The sequence below is a fragment of the Amphiura filiformis genome, chromosome 8, assembly GCF_039555335.1.
Source record: "Amphiura filiformis chromosome 8, Afil_fr2py, whole genome shotgun sequence".
Lineage (NCBI taxonomy): Eukaryota > Metazoa > Echinodermata > Ophiuroidea > Amphilepidida > Amphiuridae > Amphiura > Amphiura filiformis.
This window is the reverse complement of record NC_092635.1, coordinates 51,807,126-51,822,914: the sequence shown is the minus strand read 5'-3', so window position 1 is coordinate 51,822,914 and position 15,789 is coordinate 51,807,126. Positions and strand designations below refer to the sequence as shown.

The 15,789-nt window shown below is 36.6% G+C and overlaps 1 protein-coding gene across 1 annotated transcript in view; it reads right to left on the bottom strand.

Moving 5' to 3' along the window:
* LOC140159195 (paladin-like) overlaps nt 1–15,789 on the bottom strand; it is a 156,209-nt gene that overhangs the window by 114,493 nt on the left and 25,927 nt on the right. The window contains 1 exon segment of the mRNA XM_072182584.1: nt 9,800–10,120. Within this exon segment, the coding sequence (XP_072038685.1) occupies nt 9,800–10,069 (270 nt within the window). The 5' untranslated portion in view covers nt 10,070–10,120.

Sequence of the window (15,789 nt, the reverse complement as noted above, 5' to 3'; positions counted from 1 at the left end):
AAAATACTGGCTTAATTGCCTTAAAGGTATCGTTTTGATGGTCCCATATGCATAAATGTATCGTGAGACAGCATGGAAATAACCTGCATTAGGGATGCACCAATTGAATTGTAGGGGGGCTGGAAGGAGAGGTTGAGGCAAGTTTTTTTTTGCTGCCACAGACGACAAAAGGGTTTTTTTGCACCGCCGAAGGTGCTGTGGGTTTTTTAACAGCTGAAATATAACGCTGACAAAACTTCTGCCAGACGTAGTTTGGGTCATCATATTGGGGGGGGCACTGACCATGATTGGGGGGCACCGGGTCTTTCTAAAATTTCAGATGATGGTGGCACATGCCCCTACGCCACTGCCGTAGGTCTTACGCAGGTATTGCATGCATAATTATTGGGTGTTTTTAGTGAGAGGGAGATTTTTTTTTGTTGCTCATGTAGCAAGGGAATTTTTTTTCTCAAAAACTTCCACTCGGGTAAATTTAAGCAAATTTATGCAAATTAGCTACCACATTAGCATATTTTGTGACGAAAACCTAATAGAAGACCACTAAATCACATCACTATACACCTTTACCAGTTCTGATAATTGCACTTGCAACATGTTACATTTTGGGTGTAAAAATTAAATGACTGCCTGGGATGACTGTATATCCTTTGAAATCCTATGTGTTAACAATATTATCAGACTTTCAAGTTCACGGTTCTGAAATTAATTGTATTCATTTTATCATGAAAAAAATAGTGAAAATAAGTTAATAAAATGTTCTCACTATCGCGATATACCGTACCAAGGTTGGCAGGACCTAGAACACATGTATACACATGCGTGCGTTATTGCAACAAGATAAATTTGATGTTTACTAAAATGCATCTCCAGGGTCTGTATTTGCATTGTCTGTCCCTCTTTGATATGCCCAATCTAATATGCAGCATGCAGCAGCCACTGATAACATTTGGTGTAGGATACAGAAACTACCTTCTACTTCTAGTTGGTTTTTTTTGCTGTGGGTTTTTAACAGCTGAAATATAACGCTGACAAAACTTCGGCCAGATGTAGTGTGGGTCATAATATTGGGGGGGGGGGTACTGACCATGATTGGGGGGCACCGGGTCTTTCTAAAATTTCAGCTGATGCCCCGGACACTACGCCACTGCCATAGATAGCTGGTCGGAGCATTTTTACAGGACAGGCAAGTGTAGCCAACAATCAGGCCTGATCGGCCGACTGTAACAAGGTCTTTTATGATGGGTCATCTGCCCTCTCTTTACCACATGAGCCACAGGGAGAGTGGATAAGATTTTTTTGTTCTGTCCTGCGGGGAATTGAACCCAGGACCACTCGCACAAAGGCAAAGACTTGATAACCAAAAGCCCTCGCACCAAAGGCAAAGACCTTAACCAAAAGCTTCACGATGTCCTATAAATGAAAGTCTGTTTGGGGGGAGGGAGTCAGAAAGTCTGACTACATTTGTAAAGAAATAGTTTAAATATCAGATTTAAGGATTTAATATATTATTTTGTTGAATACTCTGACGTTCGATTTTGATGCTCCGCAGTGGTTATATATACTTCAGAAATATCTCAAATCAAGTCAATATTCTAAATATCAAAGGGCATGATATGAAGAAACTATGCATCAGATTTGATGAGTCTGTTTAATTTGAGTATGAGACAACTTAATATACACTGTATGCGCAAATAGTTTTTTCCCGGTCCCAAGGACAATACCACACTGGAACAGAATACCTCACCACATCCTAGACATATAATACCAGACTACGCAAATTTTGAGGACCCCCTCAATTCAATTTCGCCGCTGAATACATGCAGTTATAGGATTTCGATTTGAACCAACTCTGAAATGCGGGTTCCCGTTTATTAAATGAAAACCTTCCCTGTTGGCCCAAGGGCCAGCTGATTATTGCTCCTTACGTCTACCCCTGTAGAAATTGCCTCTAAAAAGGTCTGTTGACCAACAGGCATAGTGCACATGATGTGTACCAATAAATGGGAGTGCTTTTCTAATGTCTGGTATTAAATGTTCTTTAAAATTACATGTATGTCTGGTAATGTTCACCCATAACATTAATGATAATGGAAAATAATACATGTAGGGCAATTTATAAGAGGTCACATTTGGTTTAAATTCCAGGACCTGTTTCCTAAAATTCAGTCCTGAAATTTCACACTAACTCAGAAAAATTATGTTCTTCTGTAACATGAAGCAACTTCTTTTCATATACACTTTACATAAATTTGATTTGAAACTTGGAAGTTGTACAGGGTGTACAACTTCAAGTTCCTGACAGAACTATATCGTCAGAAACATTCATTTTTTAGGTATTTTAATGCTTGAATTGAATCAAACAGCTTCAAACAGAAGTAAATAGTTGCTGTCGTTGAGAAATAAAAGAGCCAACACATAGACTTAGGATGGGGGAGGGTGGGTATAGGTGGACTGGAGGGGGGAAGGAGCTCAAACCACTCAATAATTTTGGTGCAGGGTGCTTGAATTCCCTTCAGGTCCTCAAAAATTCCAGGTGAAGTAAAAAAAATGTGATCAAATACCGAAAAAATCGCAATAAGGAAAGCGTTTTTCGCCCAAAAATGGGCTATTCCAGTTGAAATCCATACACCCCCTATGGAAGACATCATGACATACATCTTCTACACAGGGAGTGTGAATTTCAAAATGTGTTTACCTGAATGGGCGACTCAAATTGAATTCTACTCCACCCTGCATGGGTCAGAAAGGTTCTTGCTCAGCAAAATCATTTAAAGATTTTTTCCTCTTCAATTGCCTATTTTTAAACTCTATCATGCTCTATCAGTCCCGGCTATCAGTGACCCCAGTAAAAGTGTTCGATTTTGTATTATTGAAGAAATAGTCTAAAATGTGAATATAAAGTCAATGAAATTGTAAGTATATATATTTATTTCATGAAAAAAATTGGCCAAACTGAAAAAAAACCGGCAGTACTGATAATTATGAAGCTCCATTCACTTGTATGTATAGCTACAGGTATCGGATATTAGCCGAAATGTGACATTCTACCCTTGTCATGCCATGTTATGTACTGTATTACTACTTGCAGGGTATGTATTCCCATAGATTTTCCTTAGATTTTCTGATATTCAGCTTTAAAATTACACAGCAGAGCACATTATTAGAGGCCCATTCAGTGATTTGCTGCATCCGAACGATCGTAAAAATCATCAAAATTCAAATATTGGTACTTTTTTTATTGACATAGATGTGCTTACATAGCCTGCAATAGTTCAGCTAAAAGCCATGTATTTAAGACAAAATAATGTATCTACAAGAATCTGTAATTTACAGATTGTACTGACAGTATATAAATTAGCTACATGTGTTTGAATGTGGCTTCAACTTTGTCAATACTGCTGTTTTCTTAAATTTTTACCAAATATTTCATTTCAAAAATACCAAAACTAAATTTGAATGACTTATCCTTCACTTTTAAGCAATTATTTTACACTTGTGCTGGGATCCACTGTGGCTGAGACTGGGGGCTGAGATCACTGAAAATCAAGTCCTTTGAATCAATCATTTTGTTGAGTTGCATTTTGATAGCAGAAGCAGGCCTACACTGTACATTGTACATCACAATATAGGCACGACCATATAGAAGGTATTTTGCTTTTGGGGTACTACACCCCTGGCCAATTTTTGGCCTATTTTTTGCATTTTTCTCCAAATTTGTAGCACATTAGTGATAAGTAAGATATGTATATGATAGGGGCAAGGACTACAACTACTGTACTGAAAATTCAGCAACTCAAAGCAAGTAGTTATTGATTTATTGATCAAATATTGGTTTTCCCTCATTTTTGACTGTAACTCCACAACTGTTGTCTGTGCTGAAATAAAATTTCCAGTGCAGTAGTTGTAGTTCTTGCCCTATAATATACATATCTTACTTGTCCCCAATGCGCTATAATTTTTGAGAAAAATGCAAAAATAGGCACAAAATTGGGCAGGGGTGTAGTACCCTTAAGCAATGCGGCTCCCAAGTAAAAACTTGGGGAAAGCCGCCATGTGAACTGTCTCAAGGATTCCCATCCCTAAAGTTTGCCCCAAAATTTATTCCTGAATTTATCCCCAAGAAATTTAGGGGATTTCAGAGTTTCCCCTAGTGATCCTTGAGTGTTACCACCATGTGAAAATACATTTTGTAATTCTTGAGTACTGAGCTTAACATATGGTTAAATTATATTTAATACTTAGGGATTCAATCATGTTTCACCGTTGTTCATCACCGTTTAACAACTCGCGTCCGGCGCGTCTGCGTGGTTTACTTCGCTCGGGCAGCTAAAGCTGCCCTCCCGAAGTAAACCACGCAGACGCACCGGACGCGAGTTGTTAAATGGTGATGAACAACGGTGATACATGATTGAATCCCTTTCAACAACGAAAAGAAGCTAAATATCGTATAATTCACAATTATTTTACGAGGAATGTCAGTTAATCATTGCCACTGAGCCTTACAAAAAAACGTAGATGATTTCTCTTTTGATATTGATCAGCAATAAAACTACAGAATAAAACGGCAATGTTTAGCCGCTACCTGAAAAATACTGAATTCAACTTGTAAGCTGGCATACGCACAAAGGTTCCAGGCATGATGAATTTTACGCGCTCTTGCGTAACGCGTAGTCTCGCTCGCGTTCGCGTATACGCTACAGTAAAAGTGTGGGTTCATCACGGTTTAACAACGGTTGGCTCCTGTACAAAGGTATAGGAAGAGTTGTTGAAGGTTCAATAATTTGGCACGCCACTAGATGGGTTACACTTGCAGTAAGCTTCCGGTTGTCCAGAGGAGCCGATGTCATTGCGAAATTCGAGGATTCCCGGCTTCAATTGAGTCGTATTGACACTAAAGCTGGCATTTTCGGGGGGCTAGCGGGTACCGCCGAGATTACATTACCGGTACCAAATTCAAAATATGAATATAATCTGTATTCATGTCATACTCTATTAATGATTTCAAAATGCATTGAATTTGAATGCATTTTGAAATCATTAATAAGTATGACATGAATACAAAGTATCAATTTTCATATTAAAAATACAAACATCTTGATTTTTTTTTTTTTAGGTCAACCATGAATGATCCTAGCATTTAGGTCTAGGTCCAGGGACACTACAAAACCGAAAAAATAAAAATTTAAATTTTTTTTTTTAAATATTTTTTTTTGCAATTTCGGGTACCCGGTTACCCGCCCGAAAAAGCCGGGTACCCGGGTACAAAATTACCCGAAAATGCCAGGCCTAATTGACACTCTGGGATTGATTTAGGAATCATAATTCTCGAGCACATTCTATAACCATCTGAACACCACTAATGTGTGTTAACAAAATAACAGGTTTTTATCTAGGGCAGTAGTGGGCGTGGATACTTTTTCTTTATTATGAATCGCATTAAAGTAAAGTACTGAAAATGTAGAAAAATAAATCACAATAATGTTGTTATCATGGCAACTGATCAATCAGATTAAAAGGGGAAAAGCATTTAAATGTAATATGCAAAGTGTGTCCATTTTTGTTCGCTTTTTGTAATTTCTGTGTTTTTTTACGAGCAGAAAGACTTAAAGTAAAGAACTGAACATGTCGAAAAATACTCTTTTTATGGCAAAATAAATCATAACAGTGTCGTTGTCATGGAAACTGATCAATCAGATTAAAAGTGAAAAAGCATTTAAATGTAATATGCAAAGTGTGACCATTTTTGTTCGCTTTTTGTAATTTCTGTGTTTTTTTACGAGCAGATAGACTTAAAGTGAAGTACTGAACATGTAGAAAAATACTCTTTTTATGGCAAAATAAATCGCAACAATGTTGTTATCATGGCAACTGATCAATCAGATTAAAAGTGAAAAAGCATATTTGTGACCCCTCAGCACAACTGAGCCCGGATGTCGCCAGTACCACTATTGAGATATGCTCCATTGAACTTAACAATAAACAATAGGAAACAAAGGATTTATTGACTGTTTTATTGATTTTCACTACTTAAATGTCAAGTACTATAGACATGATATACATCATTTTAAAGCTAATTTCAAGCAGAATATTTTGGTTGAATATCTCAAAAATGATGATTGGCTACATCCGGGCTCAGTTGTGCTGAGGGGTCACATTTATGTAATATGCAAAGTGTGTCCATTTTTGTTCACTTTTTGTAATTTCTGTGTTTTTTTACGAGCAGATAGACTTAAAGTAAAGTACTGAACATGTAGAAAAATACTCTTTTTATGGCAAAATAAATCGCAACAGTGTCGTTGTCATGGAAACTGATCAATCAGATTAAAAGTGAAAAAGTCTTTAATTTCCTACTTCAGAAAAATTTTCCATTTCTGTTCGCTTTTGGTAATTTCTGGTTTTTTAATTTCATTGTTTTACAAGCGGTCAAACTTGTAGTAGGGTCAGTCGGTGAGGATTTTTATTTTATTAAGAGGCTAAATGACCTTTAAAAAGTCACAGTGAGAAAGTTTGGAAAATCTTTTTATTGTAAACATATTTTGAAAAATTTCTTTTTTCCAATAAATTCTCAGTGTCAAAATCAATCCACTTCAGCCAAAAATGAGTGTTTTTAATTTCATTCAGCTAAAAAATATCCCCAAATGCGGACAGCAACGTTTTCACATATTTTTTGTGGCACCAGAGAGCACATCAGACATATCGAATTGCATTATGAAAATGAGGAATGTCCTTCTGATCAAAATTTTTTTGGTTAAAATTTGCGATATAATATACATTTTATGGCAAATAATTAAAAATAGTTTTGAAATTTAACAGTCTTCGAAGTAAATTGTATAAATCTAATGATATGTACGGACGGTGTTAGTAGCTGAGATGAAAACTTAATGTCCATCATATGAAAAATTTGACCTTTTGTATTGAAGACAGATTTTTTTCCCCATAACACCAAAACAATGTAGGTCTTTTGGAAAAAATGTGTATATCTTCAATATGAAGGGTCAAAATTTTCAATTGATGGTCGGCTTTTCATCCCAGCTACATTGTACAAAATACATATTGTTAGATTTATAAAGTTTACTTTGAGGACTGTTTTATATCAAAACTACAAAACTGTATAAAAATATCAAATTTTAATAATTTGCCATAAAATTTGTATTATATCACAAATTTCCAAAAATCAAAATTATTTGATATCAAAAGGACATTCCTCATATTCAGAATGCAATTCAATATGTCTGATGTGCTCTCAGGTCTCACAAAAAATACTGTGCAAACGTTGCTGTCCAATTCCTTAAGGCAATTGATATACATGTGCAGCCAAGAAAAATTGACAATCTGATGAATTTTATTGTCTTTTTAAATATATCATCAAAAAATAAAATCCTGCCACCATTTTATCTGTGTTTAATTCACCTTTTCGGTAAATCCCATAACCCTTTGCGAGTACACCTGAGAACTCGTCATACTGCGTCGCGCCGATGCACACATCGTTTATCGAACATCGTTACTGCGCATTACAAGTCGGCATGACGTCAAATGACGAGTTCTCAGGTGTACTCGCAAAGGGTTATGGGATTTACCGAAAAGGTGAATTCTAAACACATTGACCTATAACTAAATGCCACTAACGATCTACTATAAATGACATTTGCAGGAATCAACAGTAATTTGTTTATAACAACCATGTACAAATCAATATTTCTTGTAAGGAATCTGTGAACTACTCTGCCCGTTATCTTGATGTGATATCACTGCGTGTTTTTGGTTGCGTAACAGTGACACGCACACATCATTTTTGGAACCACAGCATAATGTGCTTGCATTAACTGCTTGCAAAAATAAAGCCACTGCAAAAATCTCAGCTTGTACAGTATATCATCCTTGTTGACCTCTAGCCCTTTTAAAATTGGTCAATGATTGTCTTGTATTTCTAAATTTTCACAATTTGAACAGAAGTCATAAGCAAATCTATACATGTTTAGGTGAGAAGATAAAGAAAATGCCACACAATGATAACTAAACATCTCAAAAAAAGTAACTGACCCCCCCTTAAATAATGACCATTATTCAAAATGGGTGATTGTATTACAAATCTGTAAAATGCGTTGGAAGCAGAATTTATTTCTGCACATTTTGACACTTCATTTGTAGCAATTGAATAAATATTGACGTCACAGCGTACATTTAAGTCAATGTAAGATTTGAAAGTTGCAGTAAATTGTATTGATTTTGTATTCAGTGTAATGGAAGGAAATCTGTGTAATGATATCCGAATGTTTTTGTATTGTAAAAATTTGTATGTAAGTGCAACTTTCAAATCTAGACCTCACTACATTAAATAGACTGGTATTTTATTGTTTTCTGGGCTATCGTATCAAATGAGGTGTCAAAATGCGCAGAAATAAATTCTGCTTCCGACGCATTTTACAGATTTGTAATACAATAGCCCATTTTTGAATAATGGCCATTATTTAAGGGGGGTTAGTTACTTTTTTTGAGATATTTAGTATAATTCTCATCCCTTTATAGGGTCCTATACACCTTGGAATTCTACAATTTTCTATCCACTTGCTGCTAAATATCTTGATTTTTATCATCTTAAAAATGCTAATTATCAGCTGCATATCCCCATACCCACCTCCCTCCTCCACAGAAGTGCAGCCAGGGGGACAAAAACCTGCAACCCACATTTGCATGCAATAGTCTTGAATTGGTCGCCAATGGCAACAAAAAATGTTTTTTCCTTATTTTCTGGAACAGCCCTATATAATTCACCTGCCAGTGTTAACACTATTTTTTGGCTCTTTTCACTTTTAGTATAATATCCAAGCAAAAATGTACCAGGTCGCCACCAAGTCCTTAGGGCTGACCTAATACGCTGCGCACTTATTCCAAGTGCGCAAAGGCCACATACTTGCGGCTATTCACCTGTATAAGCAAATGTTCTGGCATTCCTTCCCGTATCTTTCCCTTTGTCACCATCTGTTTCTCCGCAAGCATTTTACACTGGTATTCCACAAAACACCCCTTGGGTTATCAAAAACATGGATCTTTGCCTGCGTCCCCTAAAATTTAACATTTCCTCTATATTCAATCATGTGATCAAAATTTAAATTTAATGGACCAGACCAAGATTCCGGTTACTGCTGTTTCTATAATGAAAGACAAAGATAAAAAGAATTTATCGCGTCTGACGTCATCTGTCAATCAAACTCGAGGACGGTTTGTTTACAAGTGTTGTGATGATGACTTGCTGAATGCGGATTTATAACCGGGCGCCTTATTGTTAATTTTGCACCTTTCGACATGCAAACCATCTCAAAAGTTAGGTCTTTATAGTAGGAAACTTTCATAACCCAAGGCACCATGTCCCCAATGCCTAGAAAAGCTGCTTTTTGCCTCGTAAAAGTACGTAATTTTTCACCATTTGCTGCTATTCCTTTTCTCCGATCAGCACCAGATAGATCGGTCTTCCTTTTACGCGCCCTGTGTAAACCAATCGAGGATCGTAATTGACAGTGACATCAGACGCGATAAATTCTTTTTATCTCGGTCTTTAATTATACTCACCTGTATAAGCGGATGTTCCGGCATTCCTTCCTTATCTTTCCTTTTGTAATCGTCTGTTTCTCCGCAAGCATTGTACACTGATATTCCTCAATAACACCCCTTGGGTTATCAAAAACATGGATCTTTGCCCAAATCCCCTAATATTAACCATTTCTTCTATATTCAATCATGTGATCAAAATTTTAATTTAATGGACCAGTCCAAGATTCCAGTTACTGCTGTTTCTACTCACCTGTATAAGCGGATGTTCCGGCATTCCTTCTTGTATCTTTCCTTTTGTAACCGTCTGTTTCTCCGCAAGCATTGTACACTGGTATTCCTCAAAACACCCCTTAGTTATCAATATCGGGGCAACCTCATTTGAAATCACATTATGTCCTTTCCATTTTGTTAGTCCAAGAGAGTCTTTACGTGATGAATTGGATAATTTGTTGTTGCGGTGCTGCACAGCCATTTCAGGTGAAGGGGATCGGGAAGAGGCACTACTGGCCCCAGTCCCCATAATGTGATTGCCTCAAATAGGAGATCGGTGGTCGCTGTCTGCAGATTTTTGCTGGAAGAAAATGAAAAAAAAAATTAGTATTTTGATCTGACAATTATTCTGACTATGTTACGTATGTATCTAAATAATTATGTTTTTCCCCAGGTAAGGACCGTCAATGTCAGGATCTTATATTAAGCTATATTAGCCACGCAATATTGATAAAAATCGACAAATCGATTTTCAGCCAAATTTTATTCATATGTGACACGATCAAGGGAAATGAGTCGGATGTCGCTAATCTTGATTTAGAGATATTGACAAAGAAAGCATTGTATCAACATGGGGTTTTCAGTTTCTGAAAGCTCTCTGTCCTCTTTAGAAAGATGTGTAAAACTCATTTTCGACCAGGGTCGACATGTGACTCATTCCCCTTGATCATGTCACATATCTTTTACATTTATCCATAAACTACAAATTTGTGCAATTTGATGAGAAAGTAATTTTACTGCAATACAAATTAATTTTTGTAATAAGACAAATTATTTCATTTGCATAATTATTTTAGAACACTTTGCATGACGAATTATAATTAGGCATTCAATGCATGTATGACAAATTATGCAACAAATTATAATTTGTCATACTAGATTGTTTACATGAAAAAATTTTATTTGTCAATTGAAAAGAATATTTTTCAGTGTTGAAACATGTATTCACAATACAAATATGCCAACAAAATGTGTTGTGAAAAAATGTAAAGAAATTTATTTAAAAATTTTGACTTTCAATACTACTTGAATTATTAAAAACGTACAAGTAGCGCTCAATTTACCATAAAGCAAATATACACAGTAAACCGAGCTGTCATCTTCATCGTGCTTTTCTGAGTTTATGCTGATGGCAACATGATCTATCTTCACAATTATTCCGTCCATCATTAACTTGATTTTACATCCGTTAATATAAGCCAAAACATCAAAATAGACTCAAGTATGTAGAATATTTTACTGTTATAAATGTATATTCTCTTTAGTGTAGTATAATCTTATATTATGTTTGTTTGATACACTTGAAGATGAACTGATTTTCCGTTGGAATTTAAAAACATCATCCAAAATTACTAAATATAAATGTTAGGGACAAACCAAATTACTAATGCGGCCATAAGAATAAACAAGTTTCATTAGGAGGGATGGGGTTTAATTGTTGATACGCTTTTCAAAGAATCTTCAGGCTTGTTCCCTGATTCTAATTGCATCAATTGACTGACAGAAAGCCAATTTACGTGGTATATGGATGGGTCATTCTTGTCAAAATCTTCTCATTTTTCCCCACATAATTTGTGAAAATGTGTCCAGAATTTTGGCAAATTTAGCTGTATTTTGAACAGAAATCATTCCTAAGTTTAGAACATTAGTATAATTAAAAAAATTATCAAATTTGGTCAAATTTAAGGGTATACGTTTTCCTAGCGTCCATCACACGTACATCCAAATTGATCCAAAATCAATATTTGTCTAAACAAGGACCTGAATTAGATTGTATCTGAAGGGCGGTATAGGACCCATTAGCATGATTGTACTAACGAGCATGATTAGTGCTAACATGATTTGTGCATGATAATATAACATACAAAATGTCATTAATTTTTAATTCAATCATATGAGAAAAGACAGTGATTTTCCTTGGCTGATACCAAGGTTAATAATATTGATTAGTGGAAAAAGGACAATCCAATTATTGTATGTACAAAATATACTTGGATTATATTTCAATTGAATGTGCGGCTGGAGAGGTAGACTGGCCCCCAGTCTCGGTTCGGTTCCATCTCTGGATAATGTAACAATAAATAATTACGTAATGCCCTATGAAAAAAAATGCCAACCCCCCCCTTATTTTCTTCAATGCCAAAAACCCATTCCTCTTCATCCACAAATCGACGCCACTAATTACACCCACCACATTCAACCATGCCATTAGGCGAAGGCCTGGTGTTTAACGTTAGCTTTGGCCAATGCTCTCTTGAGAGACTTTGATGCATGCCTGTAATTGACTGCTGACAGGCAAAACATGTAGAGTATAAACAATTAATTCTAGACCCTGGACCCTGCCCGGGTTCCTGCACCTTGACATGAAACACATGGCACACAGATTAAGTTTCAACATGTGGTGTCACCGATCAAACTGCAGTGTGCACCACCATGCATACACTGTGTGTGTGCAATATGATATCTGTGATCAAACCAGGCAAGCTAGGTCCAAGGTTTTGCCCATGCACAATACAAATGACCCCCAAATTTCCTCCGATGGAATATTCCTACAAAGCATGATTTGTTTACCCGCAGAGATGTACCTATACACGTGATACATCCACTGTGAATAAAATTCCGTGAACTTGAAAGAAACTTGAAATTTCATTATTCTATGATTTATAGGCCCTGTAGTAGGCCTATGTCAAATGCGTATGAGCCTTATGATAATAGTGTATTTTTTTGTTTTCTGTTTTTTAAAAAGGCACGAGGTAGCTTTAAATAATTATTAATTTTTTTTTCAACTTTTAAGCGTATCAAATTTATTATTATATTGCAATTATGGTTGATTTTATACATTGATTTAATGCAGAGGGGTTCTTTGTTTGTGCAGCATCATAGTTATTTAGGATGATCAAATTTATATGAGTAGCAAATTAATGTAATTAAAATGTCATTTAATAGAGAAAATGTCAAATAAATATCAAATAGGCCTAATTAAATATTTTGCAATTCTCAATTTTGGATGCGGCAGTAAACTTAAAACCAATATTGTGGCCTTAAGATTTTGTTCTATAATCCGAGACCACGCCCTTTCATTTGCTCCAGGCCTATGCAACCATTGCAACTTTGCCGGTGCTAAGTGTCGTATTCATGTCCCTTCATGGTAATAGAAAGGGGAGCGAGAAAGGGATGCGGACTTAACCGATAGTTATACCTGTACAGCAAAGGGAACAACTTGATGAATTGAACAATGTCACCAGAACGATATTATAAAAGGGGAGCGGGCTCGTGCTAGACCTATTATAGCTTAACTATGATTTTCCATTTTAAAATTTCACCGTGTCAGTTTAATTTGATGCAGGCCTATGTGCTTTACATTTGATTTTCCTGTATGTTAATACCATAATAAATCTGGACTTCACATACAAAGGGGAGCGAGAAAGGAATGCGACTTTAAATTTGTGTCTTTGTAGTGTAGTGAAACTTAAGGTACAGAAGAAACTGCAGTTAACAGAAAGTGGTGTGAGAAAGGGGTGCGAGCTATCGTATTTATGAACATCATGACCTAGAATTCCGCGGTAAAATCCGCGACACCCGTTCATGTGCTCCAACCATTGCAATTTTGCCGGTGCTAAGTGTCGTATATCATGTCCCTTCATGGTAATAGAAAGGAGGGGCGACAAAGGGATGCGAACTTACCCGATAGCTGTAGTTGTACAGAAAAGGGATCAGTTTAAGAGAAAGGGATGCGAGCTATCGTATTTATGAACATCATGACCGAACTAGAATTCCGCGTTAAAATCCGAGACCACACCCTTTCAGTTACTCCAGGCCTATGCAACCATTGCAACTTTTCGGTGCTATGTGTCGTATTCATGTCCCTTCATGGTAATATATAGAAAGGGGAGCGAGAAAGGGAAGCCGACTTACCCGATAGTTGTAGCTGTACAGAAAAGGGACTCCTTGATGAATTGAACAAGATGTCACCAGAACCATATTAGAAATGGGAGCGGGTTCGTGCTAGACCTACCATAGCTTAACTATGAACTAGATTTTCCATGTTAAAATTTAACCGTGTCAGTTTAATTTGATGCAGGTCTATACATGCTATATGCCTTACATTTCCCTGCAGCATATTAATACCATAATAGAAAGGATATGGACTTAATATACAAAGGGAGCGAGAAATGGATGCGACTTTAAATTTGTGTCTTTGTAGCTGTAGTGAAAATTAATGTACAGAAGAAACTGCAGTTCACAGAAAGTGGTGCGAGAAAGGGGTGCGAGTTATCGTATTATTTTATGAACATCATAACCGTACTAGAATTCCGCGGTAAAATTCGAGACCACACCCTTTCATTTGCTCCCGGACTATGCAACCATGGCAACTTTCCGGTGCCTTCATTGTAAAAGTAGACTATGCCATAGTCGATTTTTGATAAATAAAAGCATGTTAATCATGATGAAAGCATTCAGTTAAACTCAAAATTATACTGATATTTATTACATCAAAATATTAGTATAAAATTGTTATGAAAAGGTTTATATAATTATATTAGTGACAGTAAAAGTAAAAGTGTATTAGGGTTATATTATTGAGCATAACATATCATAATGCCATAATTATATTGGCACTTCAATACTAAACAATTCTGATTTTAGAATCTACGGTTTATTAATCGCAAAATCCGAGTTAAATATCGACTATGGACATTGACCTTTAAGCAGAACTTTACCCGGGACTTCGTTCTCTAAAACACACTGTCAATCATACTTGTTTATCAAATTAATGTACAGAAGAAACTGCAGTTAAAAGAAAGTGTTGCGAGAAAGGGTGCGAGCTGTCGTTTTTATGAACATCATGGCCGAACAAGAATTCCGCGGTAAAATCCGAGACCACACCCTTTTATTTGCTCCAGGCCTATGCAACCATTTCAACTTTTCCGGTGCTAAGTGTCGTATTCATGTCCTTCCATGGTGGGAGCGAGAAAGGGATGCGGACTAACCCATTAGCTATAGTTGTACAGGAAAGGGACCAATGAATTGAACAAAATGCCACCAGAACCATATTAGAAGGGGGGGGGGGTAGGTTCGTGCTAGACCTACCATAGCTTAACTATGAACTAGATTGTCCATGTTAAAATTTAACCGTGTCAGTTTAATTTGATGCAGGCCTATATGGCTTACATTTCCGTGCAGCATGTTAATACCATAATAGAAATGATATGGACTTAATATACAAAGGGAGCGGGAAATGGATGCGACTTTAAATTTGTGTCTTTGTAGCTGTAGTGAAAATTAATGTACAGAAGAAACTGCAGTTCACAGAAAGTGGTGCGAGAAAGGGGTGCAAACTATCGTATTTATGAACATCATAACCGAACTAGAATTTCGCGGTAAAATTGAGACCACACCCTTTCATTTGCTCCCGCCTCTCTGCAACCATTGCAACTTTTCCGATTGCTACGTGTCGTATTCATGCCCCTCCATGGTAATAGAAAGGGGAGCGAGAAAGGGATGCGGACTTACCTGATAGTTGTAGATGTACAGATATGGGACTCCTTGATGAATTGAACAAGATATCACCAGAACCATTTAAGAAAGGGGAGCGGGTTCGCGCTAGCCCTATCATACCTAACTATGAACTTGATTTTCCATGTTAAAATTTCACCGTGTCAGTTTAACGTAATGCAGGCCTAAATACCTTTCATTTCTCTGTATGTTAGTATCATAATAGAAAGGACATGGACTATGTACAAAGGGAGCGAGAAAGGGATGCGACTTTAAATGTGTGTCTTTGTAGCTGTAGTGAAAATTAATGTACAGAAGAAACTGCAGTTAAGAGAAAGTGGTGCGAGAAAGGGTGCGAGCTATCGTATTTATGAACATCATGACCGAACTAGAATTCAGCGGTAAAATCCGAGACCACGCCCTTTCATTTGCTCCAGGCCTATGCAACCATGACAACTTTTCCGGTGCCTTCAT